The sequence below is a fragment of the Cyrtonyx montezumae genome, unplaced genomic scaffold (genome assembly GCF_038088225.1).
Source record: "Cyrtonyx montezumae isolate F1298 unplaced genomic scaffold, pur_monq_1.0 scaffold_27, whole genome shotgun sequence".
In the NCBI taxonomy this organism is placed as follows: Eukaryota; Metazoa; Chordata; class Aves; order Galliformes; family Odontophoridae; genus Cyrtonyx; species Cyrtonyx montezumae.
In genome coordinates this window covers 2,036,433-2,058,548 of record NW_027072014.1, presented here as the reverse complement: position 1 = coordinate 2,058,548, position 22,116 = coordinate 2,036,433, and the positions used below count along the sequence as shown (strand labels likewise).

The window sequence follows — 22,116 nt, the reverse complement described above, 5'->3', positions numbered from 1 at the left end:
AAAAAAGACAGCGCTGTTTTATTCTCCTTTTATCTTTTCCTTCCTCTTACGTGCAGAAGTTGAAATACCTAATTCCCACTCTTTAAAATTACTGCTTTGGATTTTTGTAATTATTATTATTATTTTAATTGAAGTTGAAATTATTTTCACATTCTCTTCAGTTACAATGAAATTTCCCCCCTGTGCACTGATGTTCTTTTGGTTCAATGGCTAAATTGTGACACCCATTACCCATGTAGCAGATGGTTATAAACATCTGACTCAGACAGTTCAATACTGCTCTCTGCTGTGCGGTATGAGTTATCAGAAAAACACTAAATTTAACACACTTTCTATGTTACCTTCAGTACCCAATACAGCATGCTTCAAAGTGTGCATTTTCTCCCTCTTCCTACCAGCAAACACTTCCCCTGTTATGAGGGAGATCTGAGGAGATTGTTGAACCCTTCTGGGATTTATTTGTGTTCAGGGAGTGGGTAGTTAAATATAATATCTTAAGTCAGCTTTGCAAAAGAAAGCTGAAGTTATTTTAACCCAAACAGTTTTCTGAATTTTGATTGCAAAGGAATGTAGAAGGATTTTATTTACCCTTGAATCCTTGTGACCTTCTTCTTATTATTATTTTTTTACACTTGCTGAGTAACACAACACAAGAGAAAAACAGAACAATCTCGCACTTGAGAGTGACTGCTGTCATTTTGATGATGCTCCTTTTATTCATCTGCACTGATTAAGTAAGGCTTGATTGTCTGGAGCATGACCATTTCATAGTGATTCAAAATTACTACAGAAGTTAAAGTTTTGTAAAGTGTCTCAGTTTGTTAGTGACTTGAGCACCTCTGCCATAAAACTCCCTGTGGTCTTCTGTGCTGTTTTCCCCCCTCCCTGCGTGTTGATGCTGCCACCTGTGAGATGCCATGCTTGTGCCAACATCTCTGCTTATCAGGAGATGCTTGCATAGCACTTACTGCCTGGGAGGGATCCTCGCAGCACTGTCACAGCTCAGGTATGGCATTACATGAGCCCACTTTGCTGTACAAAGGGCATCATCACATGCTCACAGACTGTACAGTTTGCAAAACTGACACCAGAAAAGAGATGTGCTGTTGGAAAAAGCATCCGAGCATACTTAGAAAAAAAAAAAAAGTCTGTTAAGCTGTCACTTTCTTACTAACCCTTACAGACACAAAATTAGTTTGTTATTCAAAGTGATTTCAGGTATTCTAAACCATCTTACATGATGGCATCATTTGGTTATTTTGAATATAAATCACAGCTTCCCCCTGTGTTTTTTTTTCTTCTTAATTTGCATAGCAGCATGAGAATAGCTCAGTTTGCTTGGCAATCACAATTACTCATCCCAGTCAGGCAGGAGTGCAGGAAAGTGGTCATTCTACAATACAAAGGTTCTGCCTTAAAATAATGAGGAATGTTCACATATTCCATCAATACTGCATTTCCTCTTCAGGACAAATTTACACTATGTTTTCCGAGAAACTTGATCTTTTTTTCAGTACTACACACTTGGAATGACCTGTGGAGTCCCTCTCACGCATTGCTTTATCCCTCTGAAACCCATTGCCTGCTCAATTGTGACTGGGCATAAATTGCATTTTGCCTTCTGAATGAGGATAGCTAGTTTGACTTCCAATGCAAAGGAGTTTCCAATTTCTCTCTCTGGGGATGTGTAATCTTTTTCACCTCTTCCCTGGCTGCACTCTCAGCACTTGGCATTTATGTGACCTCCCTGGCAGGGGTGCAGGACCTGGGGAGAATAGGAGAGAGAAGTGAATTGAAGTCAGTGAGATTTTCTTGTTGAGGATAAATGGCAAAGACTCCTGCTCTGACTGTTCCAGAGCCACCCCTCTTCTTCAGGGCTGCTCCAATGAACATGAGCTTGTGGGCTGTATGTAACACAGCCTCCTGGGCCTTTCTTCTGTCATTTTTCATAGCATAATATAATAGTTTGAGGTGGAAGGGAGACTTAAGGGCCAAATCCCTTTCAGTGAACAGGGAGACCTACACTAGATAGGTTGCTCAGTCCCATCCAGCCTGACCTTCAGTGTCTCCAGGGGTGGGGCATCCAGCACCTCTGGGCAAACAGTTCCGGTGCCTCACCATTCTCACTGTAAAAACTTCCTTAAATCCAATTGAAATGTCTCCTCTTTTACTTTGAGACCATATTCCCTTGTCCTATCACAAGGGATCCTGCTGAGGAGCCTGTCTCCTTCCTTCTTATGATGCCTTTAGATACTGAAAGGCCACTGTCAGGTCTCTCTATTCCACTCTTCTGTCAAAACTATTTTTCAAAGTTAGCCTTCTTTTCAGAGATTCATAGATTCATAGATACATAAGGTTGGAAAGGACCTACAAGATCATCTAGTCCAATCATCCTCCTATCACCATCCCTACCCAACTACTAAATCCAATCCCTTAGCACCTCATCTAAACGCTTCTTGAACAGCGCTAGGGATGGTGCCTCAACCACCTCCCTAGGCAGGCCATTCCAGTGCCTGACCACTCTTTCAGACAAAAAATGTTTCCTCAGGTCTAATCTAAATCTTCCCCGGTGCAACTTGTGGCCATTCCCTCTCGTCCTGTCATTATTTATCAGGGAGAAGAGGACCACCCCCTCCTCACCACAGCCCCCCTTCAGGAAGTGGTAGTTTTGGTTGTTCTGGGTGGCTACACATCACAGCATATATCCCTTACCTCTTTCAAATTTACCAACTAGCTAATTAATTAATTAACTATCCAGCTAACTAACAAACTAGCTGAGGTGCAGCAGCTCTGTCCTTGTGCCAGTCATCTCTTGCAGCCTATGCACATGTGAAGATGATGCAATTGCTCACATGCTTTATGTTAAGCATAATGAACTATGCTTAATTGAAATATCTTTACTTAAACAATCAAGTGTGCTCGATAAACTGAAGATGTTTTTGCCTCAGACTAAAGAGTTTTTAAACCAGAATATAATAATATTTATATAATAAATATATATTATATTTCTGTGCCTATAATAACATTTTTAGCCAATTCATTTCAAACAAGGTTTGACATACCACAGTGGAAATTCTGGAAAAATGTTCTAAATTGTATGATTTCAGTCTATTGCACCCTTTTTGAGAAATTAGATCCCTAAGCTCTGTGTTAGCTCTGAACAAAGCTACTACTTCAGAAATAAATAGAAGAGTACATAAGCCAGCATATACTGGCTTACCATTAGTAAACAGTTCTGCATAAAAGAAAAGAGACACGTAGGAAAAAAGAAAAAGATATATATATTCAGTAATTGAACAAGAGCAATCTACATTTTTTGTTTCTTTCTTTCTAAGCTTGTTGGCTTTTTAGGAAGGTGTGAATTTGGGAAACATAGAAGTTTGTTTATCATAGTAAATAGTAATAACTCAAGATCCCTATGTGCTCATATGAACACTACGGAAGTGTTCCCAGTCTCCAGGATTTCATGACACAGCCAAGGATGGCAAAGCATGTGGAAATAAAATAGAAAGGATCTGGTCTTCAGTAATTACATGAACCTTTTTGTTTCAATAAAATCAGTTTCCTAGTGAAATACTTTGCAGGCATGCAGTGAGAGAAACAGCACTGCCACTCAGCTTGGGCTTCTGGGGACAACGAGAAATGTGGGCTGTGTGCTAGATGAACCCATTCTTATTTTTGTCATCGGCCTGAAATCATCCCAAATTGCTGTAGGATTTTCAGCAATCATCTTGATGTTTTACTTGACTCGTGGCAGAAGATATCCTCGCTGTCCATAGCAATTTCATTTAACAGTGTCCTGTAGACTTCCAGCACAGGTTTGGAACATTGCCTTTGGAGAAGCCCTCCTTTGAGACAATATTCTCAGGTCTGTTTTCTGTATGTGAATTCATATTTCCTAACTGTATGTGTGATTTGTGCAGAATTGAAGTAGGGCTGATATTTTATCAGGCTTTCTCTGAATTTACTTGAGGTTGATAAATGTAACTAATGTAACTAATATATTAATTCTTTTCTAAATTTCATAAACATAAATATAAACAATGAATAAGTATTAAAAAAATTACTATGGCTTTGTTATCTTTTCTTGTCTGTTTCTTTATATTCAATATTTAATATTAGCTATAGCAAAAAAAAATGAAGCCTCATGGAAAATAATGAAGAAGCAGGCAACTGAAGCATCACCTTTCACCTGCTCTGCAGAACCTGTGGGCTCTGCTCCATACCCCATAGGTGGGTTGCCTCCCTTCCTGCTTGACTTCCCTACTGCTGTACTCCAATTCACTTAAGTGTATGTTGGCCATGTATGATGTCAAAAGGGAGCAATTAAAAGGGGTTTTTCACCAAATTCATCCCAAATCCCTGAAATGATTAATAAAATAAGCATGTTTCAGTGAGGTAGTAAGTCACACCCAAGCTGACTCTTTCTACTCTCTCTGGAGTCAGATGAGGATTTCCTTCAAAAGAAATTTGCAAGTTTTTTTCTCAAGGAAGCAGAGAACAGAGACCGGGTTCCTACCTTGGTTTCACCAACCCTGCCCAGGTTCTGTCTTCATGATGATGATTTTATGGGATAGAAATACTGATTTTACTTTATGGCTTTATAGCAGTGAAATATGCCTGTTAGAGTTTCTCTTCTAAAGTTATTCATACTTGGTTTGTATTCATCATCTCCTGTGTGCCAAATATTTCCTTTCACTTGCACTGTCTTCACTTATTTTTTCCCACCTTGCCCACGTATTTACAGAGCACAATAACATTCTTCCATGGTAATGCTTTTGGAAGGCCACAAGGTCCATTTGGAGACATTCCCTCTGGACTTCGTACACTTATTACTTCTGTGAGGAGCATGAGAGAAACTGACAGCAACAGTACAACATTTCAGTATAATACATGCACAGAAGATTTTTCAGTTTAAAAAATCTGTGATGGTATAAGCCTTAGTATGGCAAGCTTGACAGCCCTGCAGAAATAGAAAATAAATAGAAATAGACTTCAAACTTTTATGAAATTCAGTGTCCTTGATTGTCCAAATAACAACAAGAGTTCCTGATTGAAGGATAAATAACATAACAGCATGAAAGTGTGAACTGGCATTTGAGGTTTGGATTTAAAGGAAGTAAACATGATACCAAAGATTTTTAAGCCTTTACTTCAAAGCTGCAGCAAGCCTGCAAGCCTTTTTTATTTTTATTTTTTTATTTTGCTGCAATGCTGAGCAGCAAAATAATGACATCTCAAAGCTTATGCACAGCAAAGAAAGTCCCAGAAGCAGGTTGACTCAGCAGTACCTGACCAGAGTGCTGGCTGAGCTGTGGAGATATCACTGCCATAAGGAATTAAGTGCAGAGGCTCTGTCGGTTTTTGTAAAGTTTTCTGTGCCGTTTGAAAAGGGTACTTGGAGAAGGTGAATGATGAATGTTTAATCTCTCTCTCAATTCTCTCTCACTTCTCTCTGATTGTCATGACCTTTGTTTTCTTTCCAGGATCACTGGTACAGTTGCTCAGTCTCAATATCCCATCTTCTCCATTTCTGACCACTCCTCTAAAAACTTCAGGCCTGAATTTTAAGTATTTCCTCCCTACAAAAGTTGTCCTTGTAGGCCACTATCACTCAGCATACTTTGGAGATGTTATCCGCCTGCCTTCCCCTGAAGTCTGACTCCAGACATCATTTCTACAATTTACTTTGTTGGTTGTCATGGCTTTCAAGCAGACTAACAAAAAATGTGTCGTTTTGTCTATTTCTCAATTTGCTTACTTTGTAATTATTCATTCCAATTTCTGTTTACTGTGTGTTTTCTTGTCCATACCATGATTGCTGTTTTTTTTAATATATAATAGATTTTATTTCATTTTACAAGTCTGATGCAAGATGTATATTGTTGGAATGTGACTTTGACTTTGCCACTGTTTATAGAATTGATGATCTTTAAGCCTGCTCTTTTTTAACATAACTTTTCATGTTTCAACCACTGTCAATTTTAGTGCTTTATCAGCATCTGTGCCTTGAACTTGACTGTCAAAAAATTCTAACAGGAAATTTGTGTCTTTTTTACCGCAACAGAGACCAAAATATTCCCTTTTTCTATAGTGCTTCATGGCCACAGAGTATATGTGATTCTACCATAGTATATAGATTCTACCTTTAACTACAAACCTTGTTTTTCTCTACATTATAGAATGCTTTAGAGGTGTAATATAATGACCTTCCAATTGTGCTCAGATGTGAACAAAGTAGGTTGAGCTTTTCAGCCCTGTGGTTGATACATATTCTCTGCTGCTTGAATAAAATTTGCCCAAATTGCTTTTGAGAAGCTGAGCATCTGAGTGCTGAGGCTTTTACTGCAGCCGTGAGACAAGGAGAGTTCAGAAATCAAGTATTAATGCTTGTTTATAGGTTTGTTTGCCACTCTTATTCCCCAAGTAGGTTGTTAGTTCAAAGGAAGTGCTTTACAAAGTATGAAGTCTGAAGAAAAACCAGGCCATAACAATGGCCAGGCCTGGGGAGCTTCCCCTGCAATTCCTCAGGCAGCCCGAGGGATTTCCCCACCATCAAGGAACCACTGCTATATCTCCGATTTGTCATAGCATACTTTCCTTTCCCATTCCTCTTAAATACATTATTCACCATTAAATCATATTTTCTTATAACTAAAGTGCCTAGAAGAACAGAGAGTGCTTAAGGGTGTGGAGACTTGATTTCTACTGGCTGCTTGATGTGCACTATGAGGTCAGCAAAGTGATTTAGGTCCTCATACTTGCTGCAGTATGTCCTGAAGGTGTTTTCCTTCACTTACAGGCAACAAAGTGGTCCAGAAGCAAGATTTGCAAGTAACAAATGTGGAGAGAGCAACTGAACAACCCCTGTTTCCTGTTTTCTTTTATACTGCGATATTGTGTTTATTTTTTCTCATGTTTCCTTTTTACTGGGGGACAGAATGGGGAAACATAACTGAGTGTAAAATAAATGGGGAACTAGTCCCTGGTTTTGACCCTTACAGCTGAATTCATCCTTAGCACTGGAGCTGTATTTTCACTGTTCATGACATGAACCTTCACATTGATTACTGCTGTTTAGTGATTGCTGGTCCACTTATTTCCCTGTATCTACTATTGCTTTTGAAAAAACCTTAATAAACTCACCACAGGAGATTTGCACTGTGTATCTTAGTGCATATTTTTCCGCTATATTTTCTGGGTTTTGATTTCTAAGCCTATTTCACAGGATCTGATATTACTGCAATGCTGGCACGGTTGTGATACTAACATGTGCCTCTTGAGTGGAGGAACAATGTGTGCAATCCAAAAAGCAAAGGAATTGAATTCTTCAGGAGCAGATGAATAGCATTATGAAACTCTCCTTCAGAAATGAAAGAGCAGACTCTTCATGCACACCTTGTGCAGCCAGATGGATGCAGGCAAGCATTTAGGCTCTTCTCTGTGGGGCACTTAAGCTGAGTGTGCGTGACACATTCTAATAGTAGAAATGCTGTAATTGTTTACCTTCAGAAATGATTAATTTGGTTTCTTTAAGAGCATTTGCAGCACGTTGTTGTTGCTTGGTAAGCTTGTAGTTGTTTTTACAGGGAGAATGTAGAGAGTTAAGTATCATAAGGAAAAAATAGAATCACAGAATATCCTGAGCTGGAAGGGACCCAGGACTTTGTATATAGATGAGCCTGGGTAATTGGCACAAGTGAGAGGCCAGCTGGTGAAGTGCTCTTTCCCATCAAAGCCTATCTTTATGGATAGGGAAGCTGTGTAAAGGGAGAGAAGAGGTGTGTTAAGTATAAAACATAGAGGAGGCAGCATCCTGGTATGGTAAGTGTAGGTGTTTTGTTCCATCAGAAGAAAATTGTGATCCACAAGCCTCTTGCAACAGCAAAACAAAGGCGCTGGGAACTTGCTGGTAGAGTGCACCTCAGATTGAGGTTCCACACAGGTTTTGAGAACCTTCAGATAGTGCAAAGACTTCACCTTGAACCCAAGATCTCTCTGAAGAACGCTGAGTACTGCAACATGGCTGCAAATAGTGAAAACACTTATAGATGTCAAAGATTAAAACCTTTCACATCTGCATCACAAACTGTGAATGCTGAAGGAAATAAAAGACAGAAAAACGAGTAGTCAATGTACTGTGAGAAATTTAAATGCTTCTACTTCAGCTGTCATGAACAATGTATTTATTGCAAAGGACAAGTGAAACACTCTACAGATAAGGTCCATAACAGAAAAGTATAGCAGGAGTTAAAAAGAAATCTCTGCTTTAAAATTTATCAGATTTGGATTTGTAAATCACTGAGAGTTAAAAAATGTGTGCTGCATGATAACACTTTATAAGTACTCTTCTCAGAGAAGAGAGGCACTAATGAACTATCAAATTAAAAAAAACATGGATACCAAGCAACATAAATCCCATGTTCTATTAAAACTTGAAGTTTTATTTCTATAATCTTACTGAAAATTTAATTTTGCATTATAATTTGTGTTTATAATTAGAATAGTTACAAAATTAAAAATCTATCTGATTTCTAGAACTCCTAGCAATAATTTGGTGTTCAGTATGCTGGAAAACATTTTCAAGTTACTTTTATCTTGTAAATAGAAAGACTAAGACAGTACTGGGGAAAGACAGTATGTCAAGGGATTAAAACATAGATGTTCTTATTGTTTGTCTATTTTGGGTTAGTGTTCCCAGAATTAAGTGATATAAACTGCCTTAGCTGCCACTATTTCCATGAGGTAGGAAATGTTTATAGCAAATCTATTACAGCGGAAGATACAGAAAAGTAACGCAACTCAAACTTGTGTTTATTATGGAAAAATCTCATTTTTGTGTTGCTTTGGTGTGACCCCATGATAAACCCCTTCTCTGCCACAGGGAAGTCCCATACTGGTGAGCACACAGTGGTTTATGGACCAAGGCATGGTACGCAGCTTTTCACATGCACTCTGCATCAGTACCACCACCACTATGAGGTTAACTTTAGAGATGACTTCTCAAGTTTTGCATCCAATCCCTAATTATCTAAGCAGAATTTTTGCCCTTAGTACTAGAGCTGGTGAGAATCTGACATACACAAGAGAAAGGGTGCACTGTCTAATATGAATGAATGGCCAATACTGCAAAACTCAGCTTCAACTGAGCTGAGAAATGAGATGCAAAGAAAACATAATCCAAGTTAAGGCTAAGTACAAAGACATACTTTTGTGGATTTTTTTCAAATGATTTTAGTGATGATTATTTTGGTACATTATTATAGAAACAGAGAATGACGAGTGATGATTAGCAACAGCAGAAAAAATAGTTGCAAGGTTTGCTTTTGTAGTGTTTTCTTACCTGTGCATTCCATGCACTTGTTAAGCATATTTGTAGCTACTGTAATGATGATAACAGTTGGCTTAGGTCATCTTGATTCCATTTGTGTAGCAAGAGGACCTCCTGCTGGTATTCAGGGGCTGGCTGAAAACAGTAAGTTGTAAAGATGCATGGGAGAAAGAAAGAGAGGATGGAAGGGGTTTAAATGTGGAGGATAGTAATGAGGCTTGAAAAGCTCTAGAAAACAAGTGTTAAGAGAAGTAAAAGGATATGAGAATTCACTTAGTTTAATGAACATATGACTAAGGGGAAACTGATGATCATCTTTAAATATACCAAAAAGTAGTTGAATAAGGAGAAGAATAAACATAACTCATAGTAACTGTCTGTCTGCAGTAAATTAGAAAGCTATTATGAGTTCATACCACCTTCTGAAGAATATGATGGGATTTAAATATGAAGAAAATCTAATGGGCTTTAAGGATTGATAGGTATTAGTATCTATGTTTTGTTTTGGGAGGTGCAGAAATACCAATCAATACCATGAGTGGTTTTTGAAAGCACGTTAAGAAAACATGCGTATAGAAAGACATATGTAGTTAACTGTGCCTTTAGGTAGCAGTATGGATCACAGGATATCCTTACAACCCTGTTTTTAAAAACCTGAATCTATGAAGGATCACTTCCGTAAATAAGATCAGATCTGCTCTGCTTGTACAACAAGATCTGACATTCGTGTAGATAGAATACTTGCAGTTTTACTGAAACTGAAGTTTTGTAGATTCAGTAAACAAAGCTGAAGTCCTGGTCACTTCAAAACTATTCCTTTACTAATCATAAAAATTTATTTGACCTCTGAGTAGTGGTAGGATTTTACCAACCTTTCAGATCTTGCACTTGGAGTTTACTGCGTCATCAGAATCCATTCACAATAATGCAACCTTTATTCACATTCATTTTCACAGAATTTGAAATCTGCTGACAATCTGAAAAGACAAATGTGAAAAGCATAAAGAATAAAATGAACCTTTCCAGGTTCACCTCAGTGTGGCTTGAGCAGCACTGATAAATTGACAATGAGATGTTGGGGTTGTGGTTAACTGCAGCATGATGTTGCTATGAGAGGATGGCTCTTTCCACTACCTTTGCCCAGCGCAGAAGTCCTAGTGGGGTTGCTGAAGTACAAATGTACATGCCACTTTAGACTGAAAGATGGAAGGAGCGTTTGGTCTCTTTATTCTGTGAGACATTTCAGTTGGCTGAAACAAACACGCCTCTAGAAAGTTTTTGTTTTAGGATAGCAGGAACACCATGCATGGCTTTGAATAAATTCTGATCATCCTGAGCAGAATACATGAGGAAAGACAGCCCTTAAGAACAACTTCCACTGTGTCTCCCCCTTGCCAGGACTGTTTCTCTTAATCCTATTGAAAGGGTCATTCATGCCCAAATCAGCATACACATGACTGTAAATTATGAAATTGTCTATGAACAGAGAGTGATGATGATAACAACCTTAATAATGATCATGCCATAGGCTAAATGCCTTCTCTAGAGGCTGTCAGATTTGTTTCTAACACAAAAAAGTTTCTCCACTCCCTGTCTATTTGATGCCCATAAATCACAGTGTCATGGGTTTCTGTAGGACCAACCACTGTTGATGAGAGAAGCACTGTCTGATGGCTTTGGGCTTTGAGGCTGGGGCTGACATTGCTGGGGTGCAGGAGCATCCTCCTTCTGCTGCTGCCCTCTGTGAGCTGCAGCCAGAACTGAACTGCTGTCACTGAGATGAAGGGCTGCTGTCATCTGATTTCTCCACTGCCAAATTACTCCAGTGCCACACTGTATTTTATGTCAATAGCAATTTTATTTTTCAAAATTGAGAAAGATATAAGTACATTGCTCCCTGAATTCTTGATGCCCAAGGTAACCTAGCAACTCCTGATCTTAGGTGTCATGCAGCAGCGTGCCACTCTGCTGCAGATTCATGTTAACAAGCAAGCAGGGAGCTTCACTTGCATATGATTCAGCTGAACTCAGGGATCTCCTTTAATTTCTGAAATGACAAAGCTCCCTTTCTCCTCACACCTCATCCCTATTACCTCTTCCATATTCTCGTCATATTCATGGAGAAAAAATTGTATGGTCAGTAATGGTTTTATTCTCTTTCTTTTGGGCAACTCTCACTATCCAAAGTGTTCACTGGAGCTGAATAGTTGAAGATATTTGCATGGGATTTGTAGCCTACAGCACCCTGCAAGCAGGTAATCACTGGAAACATGAGAATATATTCAGAAGCACATCATACAAAATAAGAAAGCTGAAAATGTACCTGTGTAAAGAGCCCAGTTCTGGGAAAAACTTTTTAATGCATGGAGTGCTCTCAAGAGTGAAACAGTAGCACTGCACACCTTCTCCCTAATGGCAAGGTGTGCGGGTGAGCCTCCTCCCAAAGTGCTGCTTGTCTCCCTCAGTTTTCCACCACCAAGTGCCCTTCCTCAGCTGTATGAGATGTCCTCAAATGGCGGTGAGAGGGAAAGAGATGACCACTCTGCTCCATACCTCGTGGCTGTCCTGATGGGATCTTTTGTGCTAGGAGGCTGGTGTGTGGGTCTGCAGTGAGGGTGATAAGAAAACTGAACTAGCATGGGCTCTCCAAGTTTATATATCACTTGGGAGTTGGAAACTTCTACTAGTAGCTGCTGGAGAGTATGAGTAAGTTACAACTAACTCAGAAGGAGGATAGGAGCATTTTACATGTAAATGTTCAAGGGATCTTCTAGTGGCATAAGAAATCATGACATCTCTCTAAAACAATAGGTGGTAATCTTGTCTGAAGGAGTGGCTTAAATATTTTATTCTATTTTGTCCTTAGAAAAGCTTCTATGTGGTTCTTGGTTTTTGAATTTTTAATTCAATAGGTTTTTGTTGCTCATTTTTTCCCTTACATCAGGTCTCATTTCATTAATTGCTCAGTACAAATAAAAGACAACTTCAGCAAGGGCAAGTCCTTCCTGAGCAACCTGGTGGCCTTCTGTCATGGTGTAACTGCATCAATAGACAAGGGAAGAGCCACTGATGTCTTCTGTCTGAACTTCTCTAAGGCCTTTGATGTTTCAGTGAATACTTCTGGCCCTGTTGAAGTCTTCTGAATACTTGTGCTTCCGTCCGTCCTTCCCTCCCTCCCTTCTGCCCCTCCTCCCTTCCTCCATTCCTTCCTCCCCCCCTCCCTCACTCCTTGATTTCTCTGTGATCTGTAAGAGGCTTAATAAGTAATTCTCAAGAGTATTCTCATCAAGCCTTACATTCAGAATAGAGGAAGCCATTCCTTGGTAAGAGCAAGCTCAAATGCTGCTCACATCTGTCCACCCACCCGTACCCTCCAGTCTCCTTCACCAAACTGCAGGCAATGTTCCTGGCATTAAATGGATACATTAAGTAGGAGATACGAGCTCCCTTCCAGTGAAAAAGAGGACATGGTATTAAGTAAATCCAGTATTTTTTTTTATGTAGACAAGGGCTAGGTGACATGCTATGTAGAAAATAAAATATAGTGCAATTTCTCTTGGAGTTTGTCTCATTTAAGACATTCTGCTCACCAGAAATTGAGATCTTGAAAAAAACTCTCAAGCCACTAAGTACACCTGCAAAACAATATGAATCTTTTCTCTGTGTTTCAAACTAGGGCGAATTAGTCCCATGTGTATACTGAAAAGTCAATGCACTGGAAGTTTTGCAGGTGGATATGCTAGTTCAGCTTTTGACTGCTGAATCTTGGGTATTGAATTAATGACTCTGTGATTTGCTAATTCACAGCTGTATTTTTCTTATCTTTCACACCCTTTCACATTGTGAAGCAGAAGCAACTGGGAGGCAGACTTTAAAACAAGCTCACACTGAACATTACAGTTTGTGGTACCTCATTTTGTCAGAAAGGCAACTAAAATGAAAATTACTCCTTTCCTAGAGAACAAAACATGCACAAATGAAATAATTAAAAATAACAAAACAATAAATAGTTATCAGGTTCTGTCAGTCTTAAACCAAGTAATGCTGATACTCCTAAACATGTATAACACTCTCATTTCTTCATTTTCTGTGTATGTTTAACAGTATTTACCAGAAAATTTTTGTGCAGAAACTGTTGTTTGAGCAGAAAGGAATTATACAGTGATCACTGCAGCACACCTTTGGTTAGTTATATTCACTGCTATTTAACATTTTTGAAATGTGGGATGTATAGCTTTTTCTGTCCAAATTTCCCAGTAACACATTCATTTTTTATTAATCAGAGAATATAGCCTCAACAATCTCCACATAATAGGTAGCAACGAGTATAAATCCCATGTTGAAATTCTGGATTATTTCATAGCATTTAAAATTCACTCCTTTTTTTTTTTTTTTTTCTTGTCTCTTTAGATCCCTTCCCATTTGGATGTGGTGCCTACTAACAGTGAAGCCATCTGTTTCCTGAACTGAACCACAGCCACAGGTAAGGGAAGCTTCAGCACGGTGGCATTGCCATTATGGCACACACACTTCTGCCTTGGTGCAGGCTCTAGAAGACACCAACTTCACACGAGTTCACCTCTGAGCCATCCACTTGGATCTATTTGGGATTTTTATGCATTACCAATGTGGATCACATGCCTACTGGAAACAGCTTTCATTTCAAATTCATAAAGGGATTGAACCTGAGATGCTGAGATGCAACTGCTTCCCCTCAGGAGTATGCATGTATATATATATATATGTATGCCTTCTTTGTAAAGTTTTCACTCCCGATTTTCCAGGAAGAAATACCTTTCATTTTTAATTTTTACTTCATTTAATTTCTTTTCCTCCCTACTTATCTGTCCATACCCACTCCTCAAATTCCTAAAAACCTGTGTCATTTTAATAGTTCAGTTTAACTTTTGGGCTTTATACATATCTTCTGCCCTTTCATGTTTCTTTTTTTTTAATTTATTTAATAATTTTCTGCTTTTGATTTCTTTCCTTTCAAACTTTCCATATGATTTAGTGGGAAGCATTTGTGGCAGGTAGATGGTTGGACTGGATGATCTTAGAGGTATTTTCCAACCTTAATATTCTATGATTGTATGATCTATGTGTGACTGGTACATATGTATTTCATTTAATTTATATTATTCAGTGTCAATAAAATCCTGAAGCTTTTTGCTGATCTGATCAAAATATGCTGAGTTTCTCCTATTTTACCCACATCTGTATGTAGTTTTACACAGAACTGTGCAGAATCAAAGTCTATGATGTCACCTTTTGGCCGCAGCTGTCAATAGAGCATCTTCATTACACATGCTCTGGGGAAACCCACTAACTTGCATCTCTGCTTGTGAATCAAATGATTGAATGCTGTTAACTGGTGACCAAATGGACTGATACAATTAAAGAAAAGGGAAGATAAAGAATCATAAATTGCTCTTTGTCTAACAGAGTTTTGCATCTGTGTTATTCCAGTTTATGGTAGGATGGGACATGAACTTCAGAAAATACAATAAAAATAATTCTTTTAGTAGTATGCTGTGGCTTACACTATTCAGTCTTTCCTAAGCTATGGATAGAGACAACCATATCTCCTGTGGAGCATAAAATGTGTCTGAGTAAACATAGGCTATGGGTAAGGTTCAGCAGAAATCTGCCTCAAGGACCCTTTGAAAAGGGAAAGAAATGTATCTGATCTCTTTCTTTTTTAAAACTGATATATAAGGGAGAACTAAGGGAAGAATTTAAAAATAAAATGTTCCTTTTTGTATTTTATTTAGGCTATAAATTTAAAATCCAGGCCTGTGTTACCCTCCTGTTAGAAGACTCCTCTACAGACTGGAAAATTCGTAGCACTGTCATATGAAAAGTACCAGTGGTGCCTGATTATTTGACAGAATGAATTATCTGTACTTCACTGTTCAACACTTTATTTGCTTGCCCTTTTTTTGTTAAGTTATTTAAGATGAGTGCTTTAGAAACACTTAGGTGTAGCAATAATCTAACCACTTTCTGCCCCTTCAGTTTTATGTCATGCTAACAGACTGCATCTCTGAAACCTCCCTACAGGCCAGAGAAGCTGGAGCTTCTCATGTCTTCATATGGGTTGAGAATAAAAGAGAGGAACAAGAAAGAGGGCAAGTAGCAGCTTTTGTCACATGATAAGCTTTGGAAAGGTCATTTCTGATGGCGAGTAGTTTGAAATGCACAAGGTGTTTGTATTGATTCAAGTGTGAAACAGTGTATTTTTTTATTTCCTCTGAATATTTCTCCACAGAAAAATAAGAAGAATAAGATGGAGAATTAAGTAAAGCTGTGTTTGTTGCAGTTCTAAAATTCAGGTAGTGAGTTAGTTTCAACTCAGATAATTGTTTTATGTGCATTCAGCAGAGACTTTTTCCAGTAAAACTGTCAGTTTTGTAGCACAGTCTTGATTTCAAAATACAGCAATGCAATATTCTGGCTGAAATCAGAGATGGAGTGCATATTTTATGTCTGTATGTTTTCAAGCCTTAACAGAAAGCTAGTTGTTGGTCTTTTTATTTTAGAAGTTTGGAAACGTAACCACAGTAATGATGTCAGAAAGAAAAAAGAATTATGCCTCAGGAAGAGAGATCTTCTTTACGTCTCCTGGTGAAAAATGGAGTTCTTTCCAATACCTCCTTTTCAGTTCCACTGCAGATTTCTGGTCTTGATGCAGGATGATCCTAGCAGCCAGGATGGATCAATGCAGGAGTACACTTGGCATTACAATAGTTTTATATTTATTATTACATTTCCACCACTTACAGTTATGAATCAGTCTCTATGTCTTACCTCTCACAGTAGTCTAATATAATGATTATCTACGATCCGTGATCATTCTATCTTCCTTCTCAGATGAGAACAACTAATTCTTCTATGCATTTGGAACTATATGGTAAATTAATAATAATGATAATAATAATTTTTTTTAATGAAAGAGTTTGATGTTGTGCTTTTCTTTTTTTGTCTGGATGTGATTTATTTAAAAGGACGCTTCAGCTTTCAAAGAGCAAACAGTTGTTTGGGTGGTGAAATTGCTAGATGTATACAAAATGTGTTGGTAGCCAGCCTCTTGATTCTAGAGGTGAGATATCTACTTTCCAGAAGCAGTGAGCAACAAATTTCTAGTTCATTCTCCAAACAATTATTTTTAGATAACACAATGACCTATCTGAAAGGTTCAGCCCTTAGGGCATGAGTGTCAATGAGGCCAATTTCACACAGCATTTAGGTATTAATCTAGTATGTTAGCAGAGTCATTCTCCTCATCATATGGGGAGACTGCACAGTGATAGTTTAAGGGCTGAACCAGAGAGGCTGATACTATCTTTTAAATTCTCTGGAAGAATGTTGCACTTCCAAACTTGCCATCTGGGTCTTTTGAAACCAGTGTGAGAACATGCTGGCTGAAGTCTGTAAATTCATTTCTGACTCTAATGAGGGAGGACATTTCAAGTCTCTATACAACACTGCTGCAAAGAGGTCACAAAAGATCTGTCTCTGTCCATGGGGTGAGAGACTGAGCATGGTGCTAATGGAGTATGTGTTAAAATAACAGGCTGTCCTTGTGCCTGTTGCTTAATGACTGATATTTTCCTCCTGTGTAGGACTTTCCAAGTGAAGAGTGGGAGTGGGCCCCTGCCCTAATCACAGTGCTTGTGAGCAGGTTGTGATTGCCCTCCCCGGCCCCCGCTTCCAAGGGTTTCAAAATGAGCAGCACTTGCAGTCACAGTGACGTGGATCTCAGTACCAGACTGAGGATTTTCATCATGTATTTTTCAAACCTCAAACATGTTCTTCCCTTTCAGAGATGTTTGCTGTTTCATTATCTTATACAAAATGTCTTGTGACTGTTAAGACAAATATCCATTTAAAGCTTTTAAACAGTATTTTTTTCTATCCTACTAAATCATTCAGAAATTTAATTATGTTTCATCGCTTGACCAAATATGCAGTGCTTCTTGTCTACAACAGTGCTACAACACTATAAGAGAGAGATGAGATTTTGAAAAGAAGCAGGAAAAAGAAATGTTAAGTCATATGCAGCTAAAGTAGTTATGTGTTCTTGAATGAAAACAGGTGAGAGTATAATACTGTCCATTTTGGACTGAAGAAACGATTGTCAGAGTATATTCAGAATGGAAGGTTCCCCCTCCAAGCTGCACAGACAAGGTCTTAAATGTGTGAAGAAAGACAGTCACAGTGGCCTGCAAGTGTGCCTAACTTTGGACTGGCAGTGGAATGCACAGAGAAAAAAATCCTTCTGTTCAGGGGTGTATGTGCAAAGCTAAAGTTAAATGAACACACAGTTCATGTATGAAGTTAACAAGGGTAACTGAAGAACTTGAGTTGCTAGAGACAGTGGGACGCCTGTTATCTAGGAGATGTACATGGTATCACAGGAGAAAATTAAACACCTCAAAGACTCTGAGGCTAACACAAAGCAATTGCATCTATCTGTCACTTATTCTGAAAAACTATCACAAATACTGATTATTGTTTGACCCTCATTGGTCTGTTTGACTAATCAATAGGAAAGCAACTGGTTAAAAAGGTAATGGCACATGTCATGGGAGTAGAAAATCTTTTGTTTCTTTATTTGTTTACAATAGAGCATTCCTCTATGGGGGAGCTTCAGTAAGTTGCAATTCTGCATTCGTCTGTATCAGAAGATAGACTGACTTTTTGAGAAAATGAGTTGCTTTTTGAGAGACTGGAAAAATGCAAACATTCTTCAGTGCAGAAAGATGTATCTGGATCAGAATGGAGATTAAATAATTCAGTTCAGAAAAAGACTATGACTATCTCAACACTACAATTTGAACAGTGTTGAAGGATTTGGAAGAATGGTGGTCAGCCTGCAGTTCTTCTGCTATGGCCTTGTTATGTTTCTGTCCCTGAGCTACAACTATAGATTACTGATGATGTTGCAACTGTAATATTTATAAACAGGTGCACAAAACATAGATACCAGAAAATGTGTCATGATGTCATGGCAACGTAGATAGTATGTAAAAAAAAGCTAGAAATTTTCCGCACACACACTGAGTTGCATAGCAAGGACTGTGGGATTCAGTATATTTTTCACTCAAAAACTCCTATAAAACAAATAAGAAAGTGGACTATCATCAAACACTTGGGCAGTCTAGGAACGTCTGAAACATTCTGTGTAGCCCTCATGGATTGATTGCAAATGCAGAAGATGCTTACCTGAAAGTGTTAGGCTGAGTACTCTTGACCAGTGTGATCTCTTTCCTGCACCTTCTCTTTGAGGTCCACCCTTGCAGTGTCTCTGGGCAGACACAAGCAGGTTTGTTGAACTTTCAGAACTCCTGGAATTGAGATTGAATACTTGAGTCATTCCTAAAACTGGTTAGGTGAAATAATTGGGGTTTTGAAGGAGATAGAGAGGGCAAACGTGTCTTCTGCAACTGAGAACAGAGCCTCATGGAAAGGTGCTCCATTTGAGAGCTGAGCTTTTTATATTTATCTGATTAACATACTGAAATTCCCAGAAACCTGATCTTGAGTCCTAGTCTGATATTTGCCAGAAGCATGCTTGTGGTAACTCTGATTTTAGGTAAGCCTGAGAGTTTTGTGAATGAAAGATATGTTGAGTAGTTAAGTTCTTCATGCATATATATCCCCTTTTTCTAGAAATCTTTATAGCTCTATTTCTGCTGCTATACATACAACGTTGCTGAATAATTGGTGGAACAGCTTTTGTCCAGAATATATTTCATATTTTGTACTAACCAGGGCACAATTACTGCTCTTCATGCTTGCCAGAGTGGTGGCAAGAAGGGTACAGCATCTGGAAGAGGCCATGGTGAGAAAGTTTGAGCTGTCTGACATCTTTTTTAATGAAATTAATGCTTATTAAAGCAGATTGGAAAAGTTATGAAATAATTGATATAACTGATATAAATAACATTGATGAAGCTTTTTGCTTCTGTGAAAAAAAGAAGCTCAAAGTCTGTGGCAACTGTATGCTTTACATTTAATACTCTGAAAGTAGACAATTGATTCTTTACAAATACAGACGGCCAAGTGCACAAAGAACAAAGTTTAGTCAAAGTTCATCCTCAGGTCATACACTTAGAGCAGCCATCAATCTGGAAAACCTCTCAGTAACCTCCACATACTTCCAGACAAGATCTGGGGTCCTTTGTGTCCCGATTAGAGCATGCAACAGTTAATTTGTTCTAAATAGGAAATTAAACAGTCATGTAAATGTTATATGAGGGTCATAAAGTGGTTCTTGAGGAGCATCGGTGAGGTCTGTTTGAGATTCTGACTCTGCATCTTGCTGCAGCAAAGAGAAAGAAAAGCAGAATAACCAAAGAAAATAGTTGCAACCTCTTCTTAATGATGAATCAAGAGAGAAAAGGTCTTGAGAAAATGCTACATTGACAGAATGTAATATATAGATCTTCAAATGGTTTAATTCTTGGAGACACTGACCCTCTGTCAAGAGGTTATGAAGAACTTGTGTGCCTCTGGCAGTGCAAAAAGTACACCTGAGTCAGGCTGCTGGCAGAAAATAGTGAAAGAGCTCCTCAATACCAAACACATTAAAAAACAGAACTTGTTAGAAGGTGGTGAAAGGTGTCCTCTCCACTAGAACCAGAAGCATGGTGATAGCAGATGTGAGGCAGATGAGAGGACTGTCACAGTAAAATAAAGACAAGGACCGATAGTGTTTTACTGTAGGTGTACATTTGGAAGGAACAGTAAGCTACAAGCAGATATTAAGATGAAACAGATATAAGTCAAATGCTGGTAATAGGTGACAAACAAACGTCTGGAAATGTGTTGATTTGATTTACTCATAGCTTTGTACTATTGCTCAAATCTCTCTTATGTACAGCCTGGGCTTTCTTTTTCTCTTAATAGTGACATTCAGTTGGATTCCACTGAAAAGGAGTTCTTCCTTTTTTTTCTAGAAGTATTGTCCTTCTCACAGGTGATGCAAACATCAAGAAGAGCAGCTTAAATGAAGTTTAAAATGAACATAGTTTGTCTCTTTATTAAACAGAAATTTACAGAGGGATTGTCTTGGTGCTCAGGAAGACCAAACTGGTGTGCCCATTTTCTGAGGACATGAATCTTGTTCTCGTGCACAGCTGGCTAGAAGAAAGCACAGAAGGTAACCACTGCATTCTTTTAAAGTATGGGCGTTGGTGAGTTATTTAACTTAAAGAAACAGTTCTTTTATGTTAAACAAGAGTCATAGAGTTTTATTTTTTACAGTTAATTTGCAGTGATATACAAGTAATTTGAGTCTCTATCTAGAAATAAAAGGGTCTGCATGGTATTCCCAAGGTTATAGATTTGATGAGGAATCTCAAGATGAAAATTATAGCCTTGTAATGCACAGCAGGTGAGACTTTATGCATTAAGAGCCTTAAGTGGGCCATTTGTGATGATTATACCTTCTCCGAAGACATAGGACTCCAGAAAAGTAGTTTTCATACCCAGAAAATGTATATTTTTCTTCCACCTACTTTTCCCATTTTCTCCTTGAAGGAGAAAATGTGTGCTCAACCACGAAGAAATCAGAAAGGTTATTAAATTTAAACTTGGTCATAAAAGAAGAGTAAAAAATTTGGAATGCTGTAGCTTTTAGTCTGACTTGGATAAAATCTCAGGATCTTGTCACCAGTCCCATTACCTTCTGTCATCAGAATTGTATGACATATCAGAAAATAATAATCATATAATTCTGACAAAGGTAAGACAATGCTGAGATTACACTGACTATATAGAAAAGTTGTCAAGCAGTCACCGAGTATTATATTTTTCACATATTATCATATTTATCTGTTGGATCATCAACCCAGGATGCCAAATACTGACTATTGTAAATCTTACAGATGGCAAAAGAAAACCAATGAAGCAATAAAGAACAAAACAACAAGCCTTGCAAAATCCCACTATGAGAGCAAGAGTAGCCTCCTGGTGGAAACAGTGCTTGCTTTTCTGTTAATTCTGACAAATGTGTGCTCATTGAATTTATATTATCCCAAAGGCTGATTGTATAACTTGAGAAGAAAAAAAAAAAGGTAGGTGGTTTTAGAAAATATAATCTATGTCATTGTGCTCTTTCCCTGATAGAAAGACAAATTCCTGTGCATATGAATATTTACCTCTGCTTAACAGAAATCTGAAGTAAAACAGAAACAGAGATATCTAATTAGCGTGTATCAGCTAAAGTTTCTTAAATGCTACACACAAACGATTTTGAGAGATCTATCTTTTGTAGAGAAATTCAAATTAATGAAGTTTCTGCTGTATATTCAATACATTACATCTATTGAAGATGTAATGCTACATGCCTTTGTATTTTTGTGTGTGTATGCAAGAGTTAGAAATTGCCTGGTATGTAACAGCACAATGTGCAAGCATCAAACACCCACACCACCTGACATGTCCTGCTCTTGAAGAGGAGGATTAACAATAACCAGTGATGTTCTCAAACTCATAACTGAACACTTAACTTCCCATTTTGATTAAGGATAGAACATATTCATATCTGTAATTCCTTGCTTGTATATATACAAATAAAAAAAATAAAACTCAATATATTATATATTAATCAGTATCTACTATTAAAAGATTCCACTGTACATCATGTGTATAAGCATACTTATGTATCTAAGTCCATGAATTCAATTCTGGATTGAACTTACTGAAAATAGATTGTCTAAAGTTCTCTTTGTTAATTCCTCTCTCTTTTTCAGTAACTTGTTACATAACAGGTCCCC

General features: G+C 38.1%; 1 protein-coding gene across 2 annotated transcripts in view; it reads left to right on the top strand.

Annotated features, from left to right (window-relative positions):
- Positions 1-17,395, top strand: part of TMEM161B (transmembrane protein 161B) — a 64,537-nt gene extending 47,142 nt beyond the window's left edge. The window contains exon 13 of one of the 2 annotated variants that reach the window (XM_065740526.1): positions 17,386-17,395. Coding sequence is in view for 1 of the 2 variants with exons in the window: in XM_065740527.1 (XP_065596599.1) it covers positions 6,803-6,860 (58 nt within the window). In the remaining variant the exon portion in view is untranslated. Of the gene's footprint in view, positions 1-6,802; positions 7,020-17,385 lie in introns of those variants that run through there. The other variant, XM_065740527.1, reaches the window with a different exon arrangement.
- The last annotated feature ends 4,721 nt before the right edge of the window (positions 17,396-22,116 follow it).